Source organism: Bos javanicus, chromosome 7 (assembly GCF_032452875.1).
Source record: "Bos javanicus breed banteng chromosome 7, ARS-OSU_banteng_1.0, whole genome shotgun sequence".
Classification (NCBI taxonomy): Eukaryota; Metazoa; Chordata; class Mammalia; order Artiodactyla; family Bovidae; genus Bos; species Bos javanicus.
In genome coordinates, this window is record NC_083874.1 from 61,556,457 (window position 1) to 61,569,234 (window position 12,778).

The following is a 12,778-nucleotide window of genomic DNA, read 5'->3' on the forward strand; positions in this document are numbered from 1 at the left end:
GCTGGACCAGTCCCAGCCTCCTTCTCTTTGGGCCTCGGTTCCTTGGCTTTCTCAGTCTGTTTCCTCTAAACCCCGTCCTCTTGGAGGCCCCTGGGCCAGGTGGAACAGGGCAGGAGCATTGATCTAGGAGTCTGAATGGGTTGATGGGAGCTTCCTGGAGGAAGCAGCAATTGGGCTGGGCCTGGGACAGTAGGTGGGGAGACTGTGCTTTGTGGGCAGAGCTCTTAAGAAGGAGGGGCCCGGGCGTGGAATCAGTCCGCCTCCCAGCTCCAGCTCCACTCTGCCTGTCTCTGGCTGGATGGGATACCTGGGGTGAGTTTGCCGATTCTCTGGTCTTGTTTTGTTCATCCCTAGAACAGCAGTAAGGGGGCCTCCTTTATGAGTTGCCGTGAGGATTCAACGAGAGCACACAGGCTACACCTTTGGCTTGGCAGTGTCTGGAGCAACTCCCTTGGCTGTAGCATCCTCATCGACTTCATCATTTCGGCAAGCCCCCAGGAAAGGTGCAGGGGACAAGGCAGAAGCAGTTGAGACCCTTGCCCCTAGGCTCTTGCGCTCTCTGGGGGAAATCAGACCCAGACCCTGACTGCTGCAAAGCAAGACGTTTGGAGGAGGCAGCATGGCCCATGTGATGGGTCCTGGGCTGGTGCTGGGCAACCCTAGGTTTGAATCCCACCTCTGCCTCTGACTAGCCATGCCACCTTAAGCAAGTCACTTCACCCCTCCGAGTCCATTTCTTCTCTAATGCAGAGCTGAGGGGACCACTGTCCTCCTGGCTGCTGTAAATGAAGGAAAGGCCTGGCATGGGGCATGTGGTGAGCATGCCCTGGAGGAGAACTCTCACTCAAACGAATAATATGCAAAGTGATGAGGTTGTTAAGTGGTGCAGATAAAACCTGGATGATCTGAGGACTGAACCTATAGAAAGGACAGGAAACAGAGCAGTGTTCTGGGTGGAGGGGTTTGTGCAGACCCATAGCAGAGGCTGGAACTCACAGGGCAGGTGAGGGAAACACGCGCCTTTGGACCCCCTGTGACCCTTGCTGAGGATGCAGGGAGCAGTGAGCAAGCTCTTGGGCAAGCCCTGACTGCCAGGATGAGGCCTGGCTGCTTGACGCCCCACGTCCTGGAGAGGAGGAGAGAGGCCCGACACAAGTGGAGTCAGGAGGGAGAAAGATGAATCTGGCAGCTTGGGGCGGGTAGATTGGCGGGGGAGAGACTGGAGGCGGAGAGGCCATTTAAAAGGCTGTTGCAAAATTGGTTTTCCTGATAAAGAGCTAGGCTGAGTCATCTGTGGAGGAGAGAAGTCAGATCCAGCTCCTCTGCATTGCCGTCGATGTAGGATTTTCCTCTCTGTCAGCTAGTCGATGGGCTGCCTTTCCAGAAGGCTTTCAGAACCGAGGCCGGCTCGGCATCCAGGGAGGCGCAGGACAGCAGGGAGGACCCTGCCAGAGTGAGTAAAGCGAGTCTCGGTGGTTTGGGGTGTGTGACTCAGGGCATAGGGCATCCTTCTCTGGTCTCAGGTCCCCCCGGGGCATTAAGGGAGAGGCATGCAATGACTTCTGCCAGCCTGTTGATGGCAAGGCTGGAGCTAGGTCTGGGGCTCTCCACTTTCATTCCTATCATCTCCCGTCTGGCAGTCCTTCTCACCTTAGTATGAATTATTCGCCTCTGAGAAGAGACCTGGCAGTCTGCCGGGACTCAGTCAGGTTGTGCTCACCAGGACTTTGGCGTGGATGGAGAACTCCCCAGGGAAAGAAGCCTGTGTCATTTCCTCCTTTCAGTAGGGAGGATGTGGGGCAGGGGCTGGCAAGGTAGCCAGGCCATTACTCAGGCCCAGTTCATCTTCCTGCCCCCAGCTGAGGCTGAAGTTGTGCAGCGGCCAGCCATTGGTTCTTTCCTGACCCCACAGGGGGGCAGTTTACCCAGCCTGTTTACCTGTCCCATTGCCAAGACTTCCAGGCAGCCACAATGGGCTGTCTCCAGCCAGTCTCTCTTCCTACCTCTGGCTTCCCGACCCTCTCCACCCTGCTCGGGGCCCAGGCACTCCCATTGACGGCAGCCGTGTGAAGAAGCATTTCCTTGAATTCTCTCCCTGTCCTGACCTTCTGCTCTGGCCTCCGTTCACCTGCCCCGCCTCCCTCCTTTGGATCCTCGGTCAAGAGGCCTGATGGTCAGCAGAACAGACAGCTGCCAACAGAAGTGATGGGGTGAGAGAAAGGGCTTATCGCCGCCTGGGCACAGCTCGAATTCAGGTCTCCTGACTCCCCACAGTGCTCTTTCCACTCCACTAGTTTTTTATGTCCTAACAGTCATTTCCCCCTTAGTAACAATGAGTTTATCAGCTCTTCTCCTGAGACGAAGAAGGGGAAGAAAGCATCAGCCACTTTAGGCAGCTGCATATGCAGAGGAGAGAACATCATGGTGGGTGCCGATTGTCAGATGTGGGAACAGAGGGGCCCGCAGATCAGCATCGGAGAGCACTAGAGCCTCTATCCATTCCCCTCCCACCAGAGTCAGGGTCCGGAAGGCAAGGTGGTTAAGAAATGAGATTCAGCAACCAGGCTTGGGAGTTTTGAATCCCAGCTCTGCTATTTACAAGTCATATGACCCTGGGCAGGTTTCTCTGAGCTCTAGTTTCATTTGCAAACTGGGAAGAATAACAGTACTTATTCCTCGTGATTGTTGGGCGGATCGAAGGAGATGATGGGCATAAAGTGCATGGCGCAGCACATTACAGTGGGCCGCTGAGGGCTCAGTCATTGCAGCAGCCACTGTGAGCTTCACTCTAGGGGTGTACTCAGGGCTTCTTATTCCCCTTCCCCACTTAGGGATTCAACCCTGTCAGACCCAGGTCTCCTGACCCTGGGGCAGCTCTGCCCTCATCCCTGCATCTCCAGAAGGGTCGGTCTTTCAAGGATCACCACTGAAGAGGCTGGGAGAAGAGGGGGGTGTTACGGCTTTTACGGGTGCAAGAAGACTGGGGGCTCAACAAGGGGACTGCCCGCTGTGGGCCACAGCCATCTCTTATGTCTCTGACACTGGGGACCACAATCTTGAACCCAGCTGGCTGGGGCATCACCAGGGGTGGCAGTTCCCTAGTCTGGGGAATTTGGGGTGGAGCTGCCGCCCCTGATGCCCTGCAGTGGGGGGACCTGAGGTGCCTATAGTTGGCCCAGCCCCCCATTCTCTCAGCTTTGTTTGTGCAGGGTGGCAAAAGTCGTCTGGATTGCTGGCTGGGCCTGGTCCAAGCCTCCTGCCAAATTCCTTTTCCATGGAGTCACTGAGGGCTTGGATGGGGGTACGGGAGCTCCCTCGGAGGCAGGGCTGTCTCACCCCCTGGCCTTTTCTGCTGGGTTCCTCTGGTCTGGGAACAGTAGCGGGGGGAAGGGTTCCAGGCTGGCTGGAGGTCAGCAGACCAGGTCCTGGCCCATGGCCTTCTCTCTGACCCTCTCCCTCTCTAAAGCCTCCCAGGCCAGCTTCTCCCTGAGGGCCCTTCATGCTCTGACACTGGAGCATTTTCTAGCCCTGTGACCCTGAGAACCAGCCTTGGGATAGGACTGAAACAGAGAAGCGAAGAGAAAAACAAAACAGAAGCACAGAGGCTTTGGAAGGTCTGAATTATACACACACTGAGGCCCTGTCTAGGAGCTTGGCACTGTGGAAACTGCTGGCTGGAAAGCCTGGTGCTCCCTAGAGTCCTGAGAGCCAGGGGTGAGCCCAGCCCGCCCCTGCTTTCCGGCTCTGTGACCTTGGGCATTATCTCTGAGCCTTGGTTTTCTCGTCACTAAAAAGTGAATCATAGGGGCTTCCCTGGTGGCTCAGTGGTAAAGAATCTGCCTGCCAGTGTAGGAGACACAGGTTTGATCCCTGATCTGGGAAGATCCCACATGCCGAGGAGCAACTGAGCTCATGTGCTACAACTGCCGAGTCTGTGCTCTAGAGCCTGGGAGCTGCAACTGCTGAGCCCAAATGCCACAGCTAGAGAGTAGCCCCCACTCCCCACAACTAGAGAAAACACACATAGCAACAAAGATTCAGCACAGCCAAAAATAAATAAAAAGGTTTTGTTTTTTTTAAGTGAATGATAGTAATTTGTGCTTCATAGAATCGTTTCAGAAATTAAATAAGATAGTATGTGTGAAGTCCATGTCTGGGTACACAGTAAGAGCCCAATCAGTATGCGCTACGATGGCTGCAGCTGTGTCATAAGAGCTGCTGGTGGGCCCAGGGATGTTTACCCTTACTGTGCCCTGTGGGATGGGACTTGTGGCTGAAGTCTCTGCAGGGCTGTAAGTTGGAAAGAGAAAGCTCTTTATCTGTGTGGCGGTGGGGGGCAGAGTCATGTCAAGAGGTGGGAGTTAACATAAGGAGTGACTTTAGAGCTGAAGAATATTAATTAGTAGAAGGCGCATCCTTAGGTTAGTGAGCACCCTGCCAGTTGAGTGTGTAAGGCTTAGACACTCAGGGACGTGGTTTCAGGGGTGCAGGAATTGTGTGGGGCGGTGGACACGGTGACGGCCATCCCTGAGATTCTGAGGTTCTGTGACTTGGGGCAGTGATCCCTGCCTGCCGATCACTCTGGAATCCCCTGCTGTGTGACCATTAGAGAGTCATATCCCCTCAGGACTATGATCTGTGGAATGAATCTCCTTTGCTAGAAGCAGCTCTGACCCCTTCCAGGGAGTCACGTGGGGTCACCAACTGCCAGCTCCATTCCAGGGAAGCATGAGGCCTCTGTCCTGTCTACTTGGGCTGAAAGACAATGACCTCCCTGGCATCTGTGACCTCATCATAGCCTCCAAACCCTAATGTCAGTGCTTTTATTGCCTTCTTCTCAATTAAGGGAACTGTCTCCGAGAGGAGCAGTCACTTGCTAAGGTCACACAGCTAGCAAATAGCAGAGCCTGGATTTGGCCCGGGAGGCCTGGTTTCTAAGCAGAGCAGAGGAGAGGGACATGGCATGAGCTGAGCAACTCCTCCTGTGTGGCTGGCCTGCCCCTACCTAAGTTCCCCCCCGGGAAGCAGCCTGGCTCAACCTTCAAAGCTGTCATCTTTTATCGATGGGGTGATCTAGGCAGGAGAGGAGCCCTACCACGAGCAAAACAGGTATCAGGGGCACATGGGGCAGGCTGTGTTATAGCTGTTCTGCACAGGTGGGCACAGGTGTGTATGGTAGGGAGCCAGGTGGTGATGGGAGGAGGGAAGGAGGAGGCTGGGGCCAGAGAGCCTGTGGCCGCTTGAACTGGCTGTTGGCAGTCATTGTGCTCTGTGTGCCTCCCCTGGAGTGAGCTCCACCTTGAGTCATCTCCAGACCTTGATTTCTTCATCTATAAAATGGGGCTGATAGTGAAAAAGCTCCTTTGTAAGGGCCCTTCCAGCTCTGAGAGTCCATGAATTCTGAGCCTTGCTGGCAAGATGCCTAGGAAAACTGTCCTGGGAGACCCACTCAGCATGTCACGGCCAGTGCTAATAAGGGCAAGGTAGGAGGGAGGGCCAGGTCAGATTCCTCAAGAACTAATTAGCTTCCTCAGTGGGGAGGGGTGACAAAGGGAGCAACTTTCCCAGCCGCCGACTGAGCTGCTAGCCCTGGCCAGAGCCTGTGCCATCCATCTGTGCACGGGGCCATTTGTTCACGTGTCCATTTCTTCATTCCTTACTCAAGAAACACAAAGTGAACACTGACTTTGTGCCAGCTGGGCACTGGCAATAGAAAGAGGAATGGTGGCCTGTGGTGAATTTACAGATTACTAGGGCCTGACCCCACCTGATCCCTGACCTCAGGCCCCAGACTGAACCCTGACTTCCACCGACTCTGTCCCCTATAATTCCCAAAAGGGACCTCTGGGACAAGCAGGCGGCTTGAGCCTGTGCTGTGGCCCACACAGAGCTGGTTCTGACTCGAGCCTTGCCACCCTTTGCTGTGTGATCTTGGGTGAGTTACTTACAAGTCTCTGGACCTCATTTTCCATTTCTGTAAAATAGGGGTTTCTAGGGTTCTTGTGAGGATAAGATGAGGTAATGTGCTGTTCTAGTATAGTCACTGCTGCAATTAGCTCAATTTATTACTTTTATAACATTAAAGTGTGATAATTTTTAAATGATTGTTTAAATGAAAACGGGAAGAAATTTTTTCAAGGACTTGTAAGAAACCATTAACGGTTGCTACCTGATTTGTGACGTGGAGCACTCGGAGGGAGAGGAACTTTTTTTCACCATATACCTTTTTATGTGTTTAATTTTTTTTAGTCCATGTAAATGCATCACCTATTCTAAAAAGGGAAAGCATTAGTATTAACAGATGGCTATACTCTGAGTTTGAAAGTATAAACGGCCCTAACAGATGCAGAGATGTCCTGCCAGTTCATTCATGCAGATAGTAATGCTTACTGAGTGCTCACTTTTTGCCAGGCATTATTCTAGGGCCCAGGGTTAGGGGATGAACAAGTCAAAAAAGGTCATTTCCCCCTCAGAGCTTATGTTCTAGGCAGGGAGATGGATAATAGACAAGGAAACTTATAAAGAAGATAATACTGAATTGTGTTGAACGCTATGAAGAAAACAAAGAGATGGGTTAGGAAAGGGTAGGGCTGATTATAGAGGAAGACCCCCCCACCCCAGAGAGGTAAGTCCTGAGTGATAAGAAGGAACATGGAATCCCCCTGGGAAAAGACCATTCCAAGAAGAGGGAACCGCAGGCGCAAAGGTCCTGGGTCAGGAGCAAACCTGTCATTTTCAAGGCCCAGAACGTCAACCTGGGCAGAGCCCAGTGAGAGAGAAGGGTGGCATAAGACACGTCCAGGATGTAGTAGGGCCTTGACTGCTGGGGTGAGGTGTACTTGCTGAGTCTGGGAAAGTGCCTTGTCAACAACCTTCAGGGGCAATCCAAACAAGGGGTCGGTGAATACCGAAAGGGTAATCCAGGAAGGTTTTACACGGTGGCTTTTGAGTTGGGCCATAGTGGTTGGGTCAGGGATCTTTATGAGGAGAGGAGGTTCTAGGAAACGGTGAGTAAAGATCAAATTCCAGAGGAAAAGGCCACTTGTAGTCGGGCAGCACGGGGGACCATCTGTCTGTCTGTGTACCGCTGTGGCTCTGCAATCCTATATGCTAACTGGGCCTCTGTCCCTCCCGCAGCGCTGGGCCGGAGTACTAGCCTCACCGAGAAGGATCTAAAAGAGGCCAAGGCGAGGAGCCAGCAGATCGCTGCCCAGCTGACCACCCCTCCCAGCTCCAACTCCCGTGGAGTCCAGCTCTTCAACAGGCGCCGGCAGAGGGTGAACGAGTTCACCTTGGAGAGCCACGGCCAGAGGGGACCGAAGTCTAGCCAGGAGCCCCTCAGAGTGCCCCCCGCCAGCCCTACAGGCCATGCCCCGGGGCTCAGCCTGAGTTCCACCTCGCTCCCTGAGCCAGGCCCTCCGAGAAACCCCGCCTGCCAGAGCGCTGACACAGGGGTCCCCAGTCACAGCATGGAGGGCTGCTCGGAGGAAGCCAGCCTGCTCCGGCACCTGGAGAAGATGGCCAGTGAGGAGGAGGAGGTGCCTCTGGTGGTTTATCTAAAGGAGAATGCAGCCCTGCTGACGGCCAACGGGCTCCACCTGTCCCAGAACAGAGAAGCCCAGCAGAGTCCCCCAACCCCACCTCCGGAGGAGGTCCACAGCCCGGCTGCAGATGCCAACCAAAACCTTCCCTCAACCGGCACCACGCTTGTCACGCCAGCTTCTAATGGCAACCACAACCTGCCAGCCACAGATGTCAATCAGAACCTATCGGCAGCCATCACCCCACAGAGCCTGCCGCTCTCCAGCGTCCAACAGAATTCTTCCGAGGTGCAGCTCCCTCCTAATGACGTGGTGCCAGATTTCAAACCCAGCACCCAGTGTGCTGGCGGGCAACCCCAGGAGCCAGCCGTGGAGGTGAGATCCAGCACGCTCCTAATTGATAAGGTATCAGCTCCACCTACCGCCACCAGCACCTTCTCTAGAGAAGTTACTCCCATCTCCAGCTCCAGGCCCCTGGGCCCAGATTTCATGTCCAGCTCCCTGCTCATTGATGTCCAGCTTGGAGCCCCAGTGGTGTCCACAGAGCAAGAGATGTCCGGGCGGACAACTGCCACCACGCCCACCAAACTGTACAGCGAGGTCCACCTCACGCTGGCCAAGCCTCCATCTGTGGTCAATAGGACGGCCAGGCCCTTTGGGATCCAGGCGCCGGGCAGCACCGGTCAGATGGAGCGAAGCCCCATGGTAGAGAGACGACATCGTGGGGAGAAGACCCCCGTCCCCCAGCCCCCCAGTGTGGCAGACAGGAGCCCCCGGCCACAGAGACATGTAATATCCCACAGCCCCATGCTGGAGAGGAGGCCCGTGGCACAGCGAAGCCCCGCCTTGGAGAGACGCCCCCTGGGAAACTTCACCCCACCACCCACCTATGCTGAGACCTTGTCCACAGCCCCTCTGACTTCCGGGGTTAGGTCTCCCCCATCTTATTCTGCCCTGTACCCCAGCTCCGACTCCAAGCCTTCTCATCTAAAGGGCCAGGCAGTCCCTGCCAGCAAGACGGGCATTTTGGAGGAGTCGATGGCCCGCAGGGGCAGCCGGAAATCCATGTTCACCTTCGTGGAGAAGCCCAAGGTGACCCCGAATCCAGACCTGCTGGACCTGGTACAGACGGCTGATGAGAAGCGCAGGCAGAGGGACCAGGGGGAGGCAGGCCTGGAGGAGGAGCCCTTCGCCCTTGGGGCCGAGGCCTCCAACTTCCAGCAGGAGCCCGCACCCCGGGACAGGGCCAGCCCTGCCGACGCCGAGGAGACCATCCCCGAGTGGGCCTCCTGCCTCAAGTCACCGCGCATCCAGGCCAAGCCGAAGCCCAAACCCAACCAGAACCTCTCGGAGGCCTCGGGGAAGGGGGCTGAGCTCTACGCCCGCCGCCAGTCCCGGATGGAGAAGTATGTCATCGAGTCTTCGGGCCATGCTGAGCTGGCCCGCTGCCCGTCACCCACCATGTCCCTGCCTTCATCCTGGAAGTACTCCACCAACGCACCTGGCGGCACCTTCCGAGTAGCCTCCCGGAGCCCGGCTCGGACCCCACCTGCCTCGCTCTTCCACGGATACCTGCCCGAGAATGGGGTCCTGCGTCCAGAGCCCACCAAGCAGCCGCCCTACCAACTGCGGCCCTCCCTCTTCGTCCTCTCACCCATCAAAGAACCTGCCAAGGCTTCGCCTAGAGCCGCCTCGCCTGCCAAGCCCAGCTCCCTGGACCTGGTGCCCAGCCTGCCCAAGGCGGCTCTCCCACCGTCACCTGCCCTGCCTCGGCCCTCCCGCTCCTACACCACCACTGGCCAGGATGGCCTCCAGCCCACCGCAGTGAGCCCCACCTACAGCAGTGATATCTCGCCCGTGTCACCCTCCAGGGCATGGTCTCCCCGAGCCAAGCAAGCCCCCAGGCCCTCCTTCTCCACCCGGAATGCGGGGATCGAGGCTCAGGTGTGGAAGCCATCCTTCTGCTTCAAGTAACGGACCCCGCAGGGATCCCACTGCCTGTCCGAGCCCCTGTCCGGGGACCGGATGGAGAGCAGGAAGTGGCACGGGGCTGAGTCAGGAGTACGGGGACTCAGGGCTGACGCTGCCACCAGCTAGGTTTGTGCCGTTTGGGCAAGTCACCTCCCCTCTCTGAGCTATCACAGCCCCTTCCCTCCCGCGAGGTGGCTGGACTCCACGTCTGAGAGATCTGAAGTCTGCTACCAGTGGGGAGAAGGGTCACAGAGAGAGGACCACTTGGCCGGCCCTAGTGAGACTGGGGGCTTCTTCACCTGGCCTTTGTGAGCTGTAGGGCTGCCAGCGTCTTGCTGAGGAAAGGCCTAGAGGGGCCCTAACAGGGGCTTCTGCAGCACACAGAGCTTGCCCTTGCGGTGAGACGGTCCAGCCCAGGGCCTGCCGCCCCAGTGGGCTGTCCTCGCCGTGGCCCTGGCTCCTGCCTCTTTCTGCCTGTTGCTGGATTCTCACCTGCACGGGTCTGTCTCTTCCACCTCTGCCTTCCGGACACTGTTTCCTCTCCGCTGCTTCAGAGACCTCTGCCTCGGCCTCCACACTATCTCCTCTCCCGGGTTCTGCTGGATGAGGACTCAGCCCGCCACTGCTGGCTGACGCTTTTCTTCTGCCCCTCTGCTCAGCTGCCTTCACGCCCTCTTCGAACATCTGGCTCTGCTTTCTAGACAGCTTATGCAGTTCATCCCAGACCTCAGTCCTGGTTCCACCTGGCTTGCCCTCACTGTTCTGGGGTGTGGGAGGTCCCCAGGGATCCCCGAGAGAGAGCCCAGGAGAAGGCTCTGCAGAGGTGGGTGTGCAGCTGGGAGAGAGGTCCCTAGAAATAGATCCATTGGCTATTTTGGTTTCACCCTCAGCCCAGATCTGCACGGCTGAAAGAACTCATCTACATGCCACAGAAAGGGGCCCCAAGGAGAGAGGCATCTCGGCCCCCCATTTGCTGTGTGACTTTGGTCAAGTCACTTTCCCTTCCTGGGCCTCAGCTTTCTCATAAACACAATGAGGGCCCTCCTAGCTGTGACAGTCTGTGAGAAATGAGAGAGCGGGACAGGCTGGTACTTTGGGAGAAAGGTCCTGTAAGTGACAAGAGAGTCCCCTGGGAAGAGAGGGGAAGGAAATTAGGACAAAGGTGTCCTAGGTGTCCAGAGATGTCCTAGATGGGAAGTAGATGTCTGTCAGGGCATCCGGGGAGGGTGTGGCTAGGAGGCCAGGAAATCAGAAGTTTAGGCTCAGGTTCAGGATTGCCTGGAGACAGACCATGGGAGCACAGCAAGGGCCAGGGCGGGAGCACGGCAGCCCAGGGAGGGGACCGAGGAGACCTTGAGGTCTGGAGGAAAAGGCTGGGACTTAGGAGATCTGGATTCTAAAATATGGCCTCCATGTGTATCTTTGGGTCTCAGTTTCCCCCTTGATACTGTGAGGGCTTTGAGTCAGGTAGCCTGAGATCCTTCCCATCTCTGACACCTTTGATGTGCTGCGGCCCCCAAAAACCACGTTTTGTGGGGGCGAGAAAATATAGACGCAAGAGGCAGAATTCAGATGGAAGCCTCCCAAGACCGGGGGCTGAGCGCCACCCACCCTCTCTTTCCTAGCCCTATTTCTGGGCTCCCCAGCGGATCAAGGGGTGGTGGAGGCGGTGCCTGTGCTGGGCTGAGCCTGCAGTTTTCGTGAGCTCTCCGCTCGTTGCCATGGGAACCGGGGGTGCCTTCCCAGTGAGTTCATTCTGCCCAGAACGTGGGGGCATGTGTGGGGGAGTCATGAGTGAGCTCAGCTCCTTCATGCCAAGCCCCTCCCAGGACAGAGTGAAGGCCGTGCTCCGGACCCCTGCTCCCTTCGACCCCCGAGGGCCAGCAATGGAAGAGCCCACCCTCCATCCTGCAGTTCCTTCGGCCAGGCTGTCTGAGCTCTGCCCTCAACTTTGTTCTCTCTCCTGTTCTCAATACACTCTGCCTCAAATCTGTCTCGCTTCTTCTTTTCTTCCATGCTCACTGGCTGGTGGTCTGGGCCCTCTCCCTCCTCCCCAATTCTGGCCTGGGAAGTGGGGTGGGACTGTCCAGTTACTGTGTGTGAGCCTGTGGTGAGAGTCCGCATGCTGCCTGCATCTGCTGAGTGTCTGGATCTGCTGTGGGTACAGATGTGTGCTGGCTTGGAAGTAAGGGCTCCCTTCTCTCTTCCCTAGGTCAAGCACTCAGGGAACCAAAATCCCTTGGAAGACATGTTCTGTTTCCTCCTTCCTTTGGAGTTTGGCCAAAAAGTCTGTAGATGGGAAAAACCCACACTCCTTATGGTCCAGATTTATTTGAAATCTTTATAAGTGCCTTTAGCCAGAGCACGTACACTTTTTTTTCCCCCTTAGTTTCCCTCAGCATCCCACTCTCCCATTATCTAAATCTGGGAGCTTCCCAGTCATCACTGCATACAATAAGTTTCTTCCCCTTATGGAGCCAAACAAACTGCCATCGAGAGCCAGAAAAAATGGGTTCCAGCCTCATATCTGCACCTGACTCCTTGTGTGACCTTAGACAACCCCTAGGCCCCAGTCTCCCCTTCCACGCAAAGAGAGGATTACAGAAGCTGTGGGCTAGCTGGCTGTCTTTGGTCTCTGATATTCCTCTTTGCTCTACTCATGCCCACCTCACACACATGCCCTGCTTTGGGGCTGGTGCTGGGTTAAGTGGGTGCTCATTTCTGAATTTTCACCCATGTGCATTTCCAGGAAGCTCTGAGGTATATGATGAATTGAGATCTTTTTCAGAAAGTGAGTAATTCTGATTCCCTGCAGCATTTTTGTATTATGTACTCCCCCCACCCAGGGTGCACATGCACACGGACACACACACACAGTCAGTACCCAGCCAGGGCAGTCCTGATGAGGTCAGGCCTTGGCCCAAAACCAAAAGCTGAGGCCTTGCTCGCCACTGCCCCCAACATTCCAACCCACACATTCTGAGAAGTAAGTTCTGTTACTCCTTCCACTTACTGGCCCTAGCCTTTCCCTTGAAGCCACCAAAGGCAAAGGCAGTCCTTAGAGATGTCAGACAGTTATCATAGCTCCTCCTGCCTCAGCCCGCTCTTTTCCTGGCTGAAAGCCCTGGTTCCTCTGCCTTAGTGCTTGTTGATAGGCTTGGATCATGAACTCTTGGCCCCACTTCCCACAGCCCAGCTGATTGAAAGATTCCTGAGATGGCTCACAGACAGCAGCTCGCACTGTCTCTGGCTCATATACACAACTG

At 55.9% G+C, this 12,778-nt stretch overlaps 1 protein-coding gene across 3 annotated transcripts in view; it reads left to right on the forward strand.

The window, feature by feature from the left end:
* SYNPO (synaptopodin) overlaps positions 1-12,778 on the forward strand; it is a 57,874-nt gene that overhangs the window by 40,393 nt on the left and 4,703 nt on the right. For 2 of the 3 annotated variants that reach the window (XM_061424043.1, XM_061424042.1), the window contains exon 3: positions 7,138-9,485. In XM_061424043.1, the coding sequence (XP_061280027.1) occupies positions 7,138-9,485 (2,348 nt within the window). Of the gene's footprint in view, positions 1-1,285; positions 1,454-7,137; positions 9,486-12,778 lie in introns of those variants that run through there. The other variant, XM_061424044.1, reaches the window with a different exon arrangement.